The sequence below is a fragment of the Spermophilus citellus genome, assembly GCF_964194105.1.
Source record: "Spermophilus citellus genome assembly, chromosome: 3".
Lineage (NCBI taxonomy): Eukaryota > Metazoa > Chordata > Mammalia > Rodentia > Sciuridae > Spermophilus > Spermophilus citellus.
Window position 1 is genome coordinate 74,619,370 of NC_138184.1, and position 9,346 is coordinate 74,628,715.

At 44.9% G+C, this 9,346-nt stretch overlaps 1 protein-coding gene across 1 annotated transcript; it reads left to right on the forward strand.

Moving 5' to 3' along the window:
• Positions 1-1,157: 1,157 nt before the first annotated feature.
• LOC308645753 (glutathione S-transferase theta-4) lies at positions 1,158-8,269 on the forward strand (the record flags this gene model as incomplete). Its single annotated transcript, XM_081288172.1, has 5 exons — positions 1,158-1,269; positions 2,544-2,631; positions 4,702-4,852; positions 6,394-6,570; positions 8,075-8,269. The coding sequence occupies 5 exons, from the start codon at positions 1,158-1,160 to the stop codon at positions 8,267-8,269; spliced, it is 723 nt and encodes a 240-aa protein (XP_081144298.1).
• Between the last annotated feature and the right edge of the window lie 1,077 nt (positions 8,270-9,346).

Sequence of the window (9,346 nt, forward strand, 5' to 3'; positions counted from 1 at the left end):
CCGTTTCTCTATATGCTTAACAAAACACTGTTGAAATCTTAAGAACTGTTTGCTAATCTTATTCCCAGAATGTGCTGTCCCTAACTGTGGACTGTCTGCTAATCTTGTTCCCAGAATGAGCTGTCCCCAACTGCCAAACTACAAATTGTAACTTCTCTCGCTGCCCTTTCCAGGGAAAATATATAAGCTCTACTCAAGCTGTTCTCAGGGCTCCATCTCTCTTTACTATAAAAAACTTGGACCCCAGCATGCTGGTCTCCAAATAAACCCACCCTTCTGCTGTTACATAAAACAATCTCTTATGGTCTCTTACTCCGACGTTTCGCCAGACCCTTACAATTTATAATGAGGAAAAGGTTATTTTGGGTCAGAGTTTCAGAGTTTCCAGTGCATGATTAAGTGGACCAGTCTCCAGTCTGGCGGGAGTGTTCAAGAAAATGCAGGAAATGTATAACAGAGCAAACTGCTTACTTCACAGCCAGAAAGCAAAGGAGAAAAAAAGAGGAAGAGATTGGTGTCTCACAATTCCCTTCAAGGGCATGCCCCCAGCCACCTAACTTCCTTCCATTAGGCCTCACTGTCTAAGGGCTCCACCACTCCTAATAGCACCACTCTGGGGATGAAGGCTTTAGCATATGGGCCTTTGGAAGACATTCAAGATCCCAACTATAGCACCTAGCTTCTGTGTCTTATTCTCCCAATTCAGACTAAATTTCCTTGCGGATAGCCCCAGTCCCTACTTTTGACCCTGAAAATTTAGTTCTCATTGCTTCCTCCTCAGTCTGGACCTTGCAAAGTCCTTTAAAAAAAGGACTACACTGAAGGCCTGGCCCTGGGAATTCTCATGCATGACCCCTTCTCAGACAGGCTATCTTTAAGGCAGAACCAAGGGGCAACAGGCATAAACCAGCACCTGCTTCCCCTCCACCAACCCTTTGCCAAGAACCTCTCCCCACTCTTAGTCCTCTTCAGAATCCCTGCTATTGTGAGAGTTCTAGGTTTCCTTGTCTTATGACAACACCAAGGGAAACAAGAAGTTCCAGAATGTGGGGTCCTGGGCTTAGGTCAGAGAGGGCACAGGGTCAGGGGCTAGGGCTGAACACAGACTCAGGTCTGTGCTTGGTCTGCTGGGGCTTTGGGGCCCAGGAAGTGTCAGCATGGTCCTGGAGCTCTACATGGATCTTCTGTCAGCATCCTGCCGTGCTGTCTACATCTTTGCCAAGAAGAATGGCATAGCCTTTGACTTCCAGTTTGTAGATCTGCTGAAAGGTCAGTCCCTACGGCTACCCAGGCAGGTCTCATCCTGAGGTGCAGCTAGAACACCCAGGAGGGTGTGTTTTGAGAAGCAGAGACAGAAACAAAGGCCACTCTCCACAAAAGTCTGCAAGGGAATAAAAGGTGCCCAAAGTGTCAAGGTACACAGTCTGCATCTCTGTCTAACCCACCTTAGTCAGAGTCCCTACTAATGATGGTGAGATGAACAGACTCTCTGAGAGAAAAGGGGAAGGAAGGACTTCTAGAGAATCCCTAAGCTCCCAGTTTGCACCCTCACCATCTCCTTGTGGGGGTCTTGCATCTTGTTATCTGTAGTACCTGCCAATCAGTCTAGTAAAGTTCACAGAAAGGTAGTCATTCCCCACATGAGAGTGCAGCTGTTGTTCAGTCCATCTCCATTTTTCCAGGTGTTCAAGCGTGTTTAGATGACTGGGGATGTAGCTCAGTGGTAGAGCTCTTGCCTAGCATGTGAAAGACCCTGGGTGCCATCCCAAGTACCCGTCCCTCCAAAAAGTATATGAAGAGCAAACCCGCTCAGGGTTACACCAACCTCACAAGAATGTCATGGGAATCAAACACCAGCCCCACCCCAAGAATAGAGGAGGTTCTAAAAGCTCAGCTTATGCAGACAGAAGCCTCTGGACTGTAGAGAAGGAGACAATGTAGCTATGGAATGAATGAGGTATAATTGGAGCCCTAAGAAATGTTTCCACTTAGAAGCATCTGGTTAAGGAGTCAAGAGTCCTGATTCCTGCTCCCAGTGGAGTTCTGCTTTCAGATCTGATGACCCTGATTGCCTATGAGGGATTTCTTTTTGGACACTCAGCTGTGTTCAGGCAGCTGTGGCTGCCCTGTTCCACTTAAAGAGGGGACAGAGTGAAGGAGTGTCAGGAAGGAGTGGCAGGTCCTTAGGGCTCCTGTTCATTCAGAAGCTGTGGCTTCAGGTAGTGGTGGAATAGGAGCTGGAGACCTTCAGTTTGGGGAGCCAAAAGACTGTCTTGGTTCCAGGGCACAAGGGTCACCAAGTCTAGGGTATGGGCAGGGTAGAAGGTAGAAGTCCTGATCCTGGCTCCTATTCTGTTGCTGACTTGCCCCAGGATCATATGGGCCTTTGGAAGACATTCAAGATCCAAACTATAGCACCCAGCTTCTGTGTCTTATTCCTTAAGGCCTCAGTTTCCCCTTCTGGATGAAATAGGGAAAAATTTCTGATTCTAGGAAGCAGAGATAGGATCCCAACAGCCTCAGACCCTCCCTGCTCCTCTCAGGTCATCACCATAGCAAGGAATACATTGAGATCAACCCCCTGAGGAAGCTGCCCAGCCTCAAAGATGGAAAATTTATCTTATCTGAAAGGTAAGTGACCTTCCAGTACTCTGGGGATGGAATCCAGGGCTTTGTAGATGTTAGGGCAAGTGCTCTACCCAGGAAATTCAGTGGGAACCCCCCCCCCCTTGTAGCATTTACTTACTTTTTTGTTTTGTTTTTAATTTTTTTAGTTATAGATGGACACAATATCTTTATTTTATTTATTTATTTTTATGTGGTGCTGAGGATGGAACCCAATGCCTCACATGTGCGAGGCCAGCAGTCTGCCACTGAACCACAACCCCACCCCTATTTACTTATTTTGTTTTTACCATGGAAAATTTCACACATGCACTAAAGGTAAACGCATACTAACTAATATGCATATATGAGTATAACAAACCAACATACCCATCTCCCAGGTCCAGCATTTATCAATTAGGGTTTATTTTGCATTATTCATACCACATCTGGTTCCTCTTCCAGACACCCATAAATATTCAGTTCACACCCATTCCACTTATGTTTAGGAATATGTCTCTAAGAGATAAAGACTCTTCAAAAACGCACCACCCCAATACTAATATGGCAATAAAATTAACAATAATTCTTGGACTTCAGAAAATATCCATCTCCTAGTCAAAAGTCTCTAATTATCTCATAAATATTTTTTGGCAGTTTGTTTGAATCAGGGTCCAAAAACGTTCTGAGTATTACAGTTGTTTGGTCTCTCTCTTATGCCTCTCTACCTATAGCCCCCTGTCTTACTCCATCTTGGATAGCTAACACTGAATAGTACCGACTGGTAAATTTATAGCAAATAAAGGTTGAATTTATCCCATGGTTCAGGATGTCAAAAAATCTAAGAGCATGGAGCTGTCATCTGCTTTGCATTGGCTGAGGGCTCTTCCTCTGGATCATAGCATGCCACAAAGAATTACATGGTGAGACAGAGCAAGCAAGCCAGAGAGAGCTTGCTTTTATATTAAATCCACTCCTATGGCAAACCATTAATCCAGTAACTCTTTTAACTGCAAATGGATTAATTCATTTATGGGGCCTCTTCATTCTTAATGGTTCAATCTCTTAATACCTTACAGCAGGGATTAAATCTCAACCCGAGTTTTGATACAGACATTTAAACTGTGGCATCCTCTCCATTCCCTGACCTCTTTGTCTTAGCATATTTATTATTAATTATGATGAAGAAATTGGGTCCTTTGTCCTATGGAGGCAATGCCTAGGACCCATCCATCACCAGAATGTCTCCAATATGTACTGCATTCCCAGGCCTCTGTTCCTAATTCCATCCCACAAATACCAGAAACCCTTGCTTGGGTATTACTGGATGCTGGAGCTATCATCTTGCCCTTTCTGTTATTAATTCTTTTTTTTTAAGAGAGAGTGAGAGAGGAGAGAGAGAGACAGAGAGAGAGAGAGAGAGAGAGAGAGAGAGAGAGAGAGAGAGAGAGAATTTTTAATATTTATTTTTTAGTTCTCGGCGGACACAACATCTTTGTTGGTATGTGGTGCTGAGGATCGAACCCGGGCCGCACGCATGCCAGGCGAGCGCGCTACCGCTTGAGCCACATCCCCAGCCCTCTGTTATTAATTCTGACCCTTCCATCCAGCACTAGAGAAATGGATTCTCTCTCATCCCTTATAATCTTAAGAATTAAGTCCAAACTTCCCTGCATTTCCAAGGGCCTCCATACTTGGGCTCAACAGCATCTGACTGTCTCTCTTCACTCCCTGACCGCCCCTGTCCACTTTATGGTTTACTTGCCTGCCCTCCATTTCCCAAAATTTACCTCATGCCCTCTTACCCTAGTGTTTTGACATACGTTGTTTCTCCTGGCTAAACTGCCCTTTCTTATGCCATCCAATGACTCCTGCTCACCCTGCAGGTCTCCTTCCCTGCCCTTGCTGATTATTAGACTGACAGCTTGGGGAGACCTTTCCCTGGGTCCTTTGGACTCCTTCTCCTGGAAGAATGTCAGCATCTAGAGCCTGATTATGGCTGGAGGCCCCAGCAATTACGCCCTGGCCACGCTGGGGTGGTCAGTGTTGGAGCCTTCAGAAGATAAGAGCAGTTGTCCTGATCTGCCCTTTCTGCAGTGTGGCCATCCTTTTTTACCTGTGCCGAAGGTACAGCACACCCTCCCACTGGTACCCACCAGACCTGCACTCACGGGCCCGCGTGGATGAGTTCATGGCCTGGCAGCACACAGCCATTCAGCTGCCCATGAGCAAGATACTCTGGATCAAGGTAAATGGGGCCATGTCTGGGGATTGGGGACAAGGGGGAAAGGAGTTAGGAAGCCTAGAGTCCAGTCCCAGCCCTGCTGACCACTAATGAGCTCAAGAAAATCTTCCTCCCTCTTTGAGCTTTATTTCACCTGCTCCCCCTCCTGCCTTCCTTATAGAGTTGCTGGGAATGTGGAATGAACCATTGAGTATGACAGAGTCTTGTTAAGACAAGGAAAAAAACACCCAAGAAGGGTTGATATGACTCAAGCCAGGACAGGATTCAAAAAAATTCATTCTGAACTTGCCAATGTCTTGGGTGGGCACAGAATCACGAGCCACTCACACCTTGTAGATTCAAACAGCAATCTTTATTCCCGAACTCACACCGGCCTCTACACACACGTTCTGGGGAAATCCCAGTTCTGCTGCCGCCCAATTCACCTACTCCACGAGGCTTTTTTTCCAATATCCCCTTTGAATCTCACGAGAACTCAACGGGAACAAGCAGCAGGAACACCCTAATCCCGGCAGCAATAATCTTCAACCACCAACTTCCCTAAAACCCCTATTGTCTTAAACCGGGAACGCCCTAAACCCAAGGACCGGGATACTTCCTCAAACCTGATCAGCTCTAAACCCGGATCCGCCTAGGTCCTTGAGCAAGGTCACCTTACATGCAATGTCAACAGCGAAATCCATTTAACATGGGGTACGCTAGCAAGGAAATTTTGATGCGTCATTCCTACTTGGCAATGGCCCTCAGCATGAACTAGAGAATGTAAAGGGCCCATTGAGATTAGAAAACTTGAAGATGATAAATAACATGTGTGCCCTTACTTCTAATCCTAAGCCTATGTCTTAGTCCATCTTTCATTGCTGTAACAGAACATCTGAAGATGGGTAGCTTATTTTAAAAAGAGAGAGAGAGAGAGGGAGGGAGGGGGAGAGAGAGAGAGAGAGAGAGAGAGAGAGGTTTATTTTGCTCACAGTTTTGGAGGCTGAAAGTCCAAACAAATGGCGCCAGATCTGGCAAAAGCCTCATGGCAGATGTCATCACAGTGGGAACGTATAAGAAGGATCACATTGTAAGACGGGAAGCCAGAAAATGGGGAGGGGGCCAGTCTTGCTCTTTGGAAAAACTTGCTCTTTTAAGAACTAACTCGGTGTCCCATGAGAATTACCTTAATTCCTTCTAAGGGCAGTGACCCCAGTGATATACTACTAATCTTCACACCTTTTAAAGGTTTTACCACCTTTCACATTGCTCTACTTGAGACCAAATTTCCAACATATGAATCCTTGGGGGGTACACTCAAACCAAATATAAACCATAGCAACCTATGCAAACATTACTAACCAATCATAGGATTCACTCTTGATAAGGTCTCAAAATCCTTCTGATTACATGGCACCAGGCAAAATCTACCAATCAGATCTGCTAAAATAGATGAAACTACTTTACAGCCCTTGGTACTGTCCACTATGTATCTAGCAGACAAGGATATACAGATGGAACAGAATTGTAGCTTCCATTTCCTTCCTCTCCCCCCACCTGGTCAGTTGCTGATCCCAATGATCACAGGTGAGGAAGTTTCAGCTGATAAAACAGAACAGGTGCTGGAAGAGGTGAAGCAAAACATGCAGTTCTTCGAGGAGAAGTTTCTACAGGACAAGCTGTTCATCACTGGGGACCACATCTCACTGGCTGACTTGGTAGCTCTAATGGAGATGATGCAGGTATGGGGTGGGGTAATGGGGGGTGGTCAGAGGATGGGCAGAAGCAGGAAACTTCTGTGATCAGTGTACCCACAACTTGAGAATAGACTGTCAAAGCAAGAGAAGCAGGCATGCCCATCCTGAGGATTGTGGGAACCAGATCTGGGTGCCTGGATTACATTTGGGAAGCACAGAAGGTTTTGAATCAGGGAAGATCATGATCATCTATCTTGGCAAGGCTTCCACAGCATGTGGAGGAACTAGAGGATGAACCTAGAATACAGAGAATACCACATTTCTCAGTCCATGTCTCCTCCTCCTCCTCCTCCTCCTCCTCCTCCTCCTCCTCCTCCTATGGGATCTTCTTCTTCTTCTTCTTCTTCTTCTTCTTCTTCTTCTTCTTCTTCTTCTTCTTCTTCTTTCTTTTCTTTTTTCTTTTTTGGAACTGGGGGTGGAACCCAGGGCTTTGTGAATGCAAGGCAGATGCTTTGCCACTGAGCTACATTCTGGCCCCACTATAGGATTTTCCAGGAAATGTTAAGAGGTCTTGCCTCTTTTCCAGAGCTCTATACAGAGAGTAGTATGGGTAAAGCTCTCTTGATTCTGGGTCTGAGGGGTATCTAGTATGCATTTGGAGGCATGCAGGGGTGTTGGGGCATTTATGTGGCCTTTATATGCAGGGTAGAGTAGCTAGTTTGAAGCTAGCTGGTACATGCAGGATGGATAATTTAACCCTGGCCAGTGTCTTGAGAGCTGGTATTGTCTCTGGCTGGTATGAAAAGTAGCCACTTTGGTCCCTGGTCAATGTGCAGTACAGACTAGCACCAGGAAAAACTATTCAAGTATGTCTTAAGTATACAGCCCAATGCTTCACTTCCATTCTTTACCTTTCACCCACATCAACCTCTCATGAGCCTCCTGAAAACCTTGGTTAATTATTTTTCTTTTCTTTTCTTTTTTTAGGTACATATTTCTTTTTTAGTTGTAGATGGACACAACATATTTCTTTTTAAGTTGTAGATGGCCAGGCAAGCACTCTACCAGTGAGCCACAACCCCAGCCCCTAGGTTATATATTTCTTAAACAAGCAAGACAAATCTGTAGGCAGGTTGCCTCCTGGGTCTCCTCTTTCATCCCCTGTGCTTGATCACAGAGAAGAGTTCAATGTGGGGAGAACAGAACTGAGTTCCTCCACCAATTCCCTTGGGAACAAGGAATCTACCTGGAAATGGGTAGGAACCATGGGGGGTGGGTTCAAGCCAGAGAAGTGGGAACTACCTGGATCAGGGATCACCTAGAGAGGGGTTCAGGAGCCTTGGAGCAAGACCAGTGACCAAGAACCCTGGGGGATTCTGAAATACCTATTCCTACCCCACATCTAATTACATAGTTTGTGACCCCTTGTCTGGGTCTTGGGGGCCGGAGGATGACTAACCCTTTGTAAAGGCAGATGGGGAGGGCCTTTGAGGCTATAGGAGAAGACACAAGTGGCACTGACCACATCTTCCTCTTTGTCCATCTACAGCCCATGGGGACCAATTATAACGTTTTCCTCAGCTCCAGGCTGGCTGAGTGGCGCATGAGAGTAGAGCTGGCAATTGGCTCTGGCCTCTTCTGGGATGCCCATGACCGGCTGTCGAAGTTGGCAGAATGGGACTGTTCAACACTGGATCCACTTGTCAAAGACAGAATTTCTGACTTTGTGAAGAAGTCCAAGTGACCCCAGAGGCAGCTGATCCAGCAGGACTTGACTGGCTCAGTCCTCTCAGCCTCCTTCCTTAAAGGAGATACTAAAAAACAACTGTGTTCTTTTGCCCAATAAAGAATTGGAACATCCATCATGACTACTGAGTCCAGAACAGTTGGTATAAGCATAGAGCCTGATGTGGGAGCAGGTGGTGGTCATGAGTCTTCCCAGTTTCCAAAAAGAATATAAATTCTTTTTGGAAAATTAAAGGTTAAACATGATTATATTGTCAATAATAATAGTTGATTATTTCAATACGCATTTAATAACAGAATAAGATAACTAAGGAGCAATACTATAAACCATTTGGGCCCAGATATAGTCCCGCAACAATAGCAGAGTAAACATTTCCCTCAAAGGAACATGGGATGTTCTCCAGCATAGACTAAATGTTTGGCCATATAATAGGTCTCAAATTTAAGAATACTATGTAAATTACGTCTTCTGAACACAATGAAATAGCACTAGAAATCACTAACAGAAGAAAAACTAGAAAATTCACAAGTATGTAGAAATCAAACAACGTACTCATAACCAATGGGTTAAAGAAGAAATCACAGGAAAATTAGAAAGTGCCTTGAATAAATGAAAATGAAAACAGAACATACCAAAATGTATGGAACACAGTATAAGTAGTTCCAAGAAGAAAATTTATGGATTTTTAAAATGTGGTGTCTATACATAATGGAGTTCAATTTAACCATAAAGAAGAATAAAATCATATCATTTTCAGGAAAAGGAATGGAACTGAATGAAGGTTATCACATTAGCCAGACACAGAAAGATGAGTACAACACGTTTTCTCTCATATGTAGAAATTTATTTATTTTTTTTTAAAGAGAGAGTGAGAGAGGAGAGAGAGAGAGAGAGAGAGAGAGAGAGAGAGAGAGAGAGAGAGAGAGAATTTTTAATATTTATTTTTTAGTTCTCGGCGGACACAACATCTTTGTTGGTATGTGGTGCTGAGGATCGAACCCCGGGCCGCACGCATGCCAGGCGAGCGTGCTACCGCTTGAGCCACATTCCCAGCCCCCTAGAAATTTAAAAAAT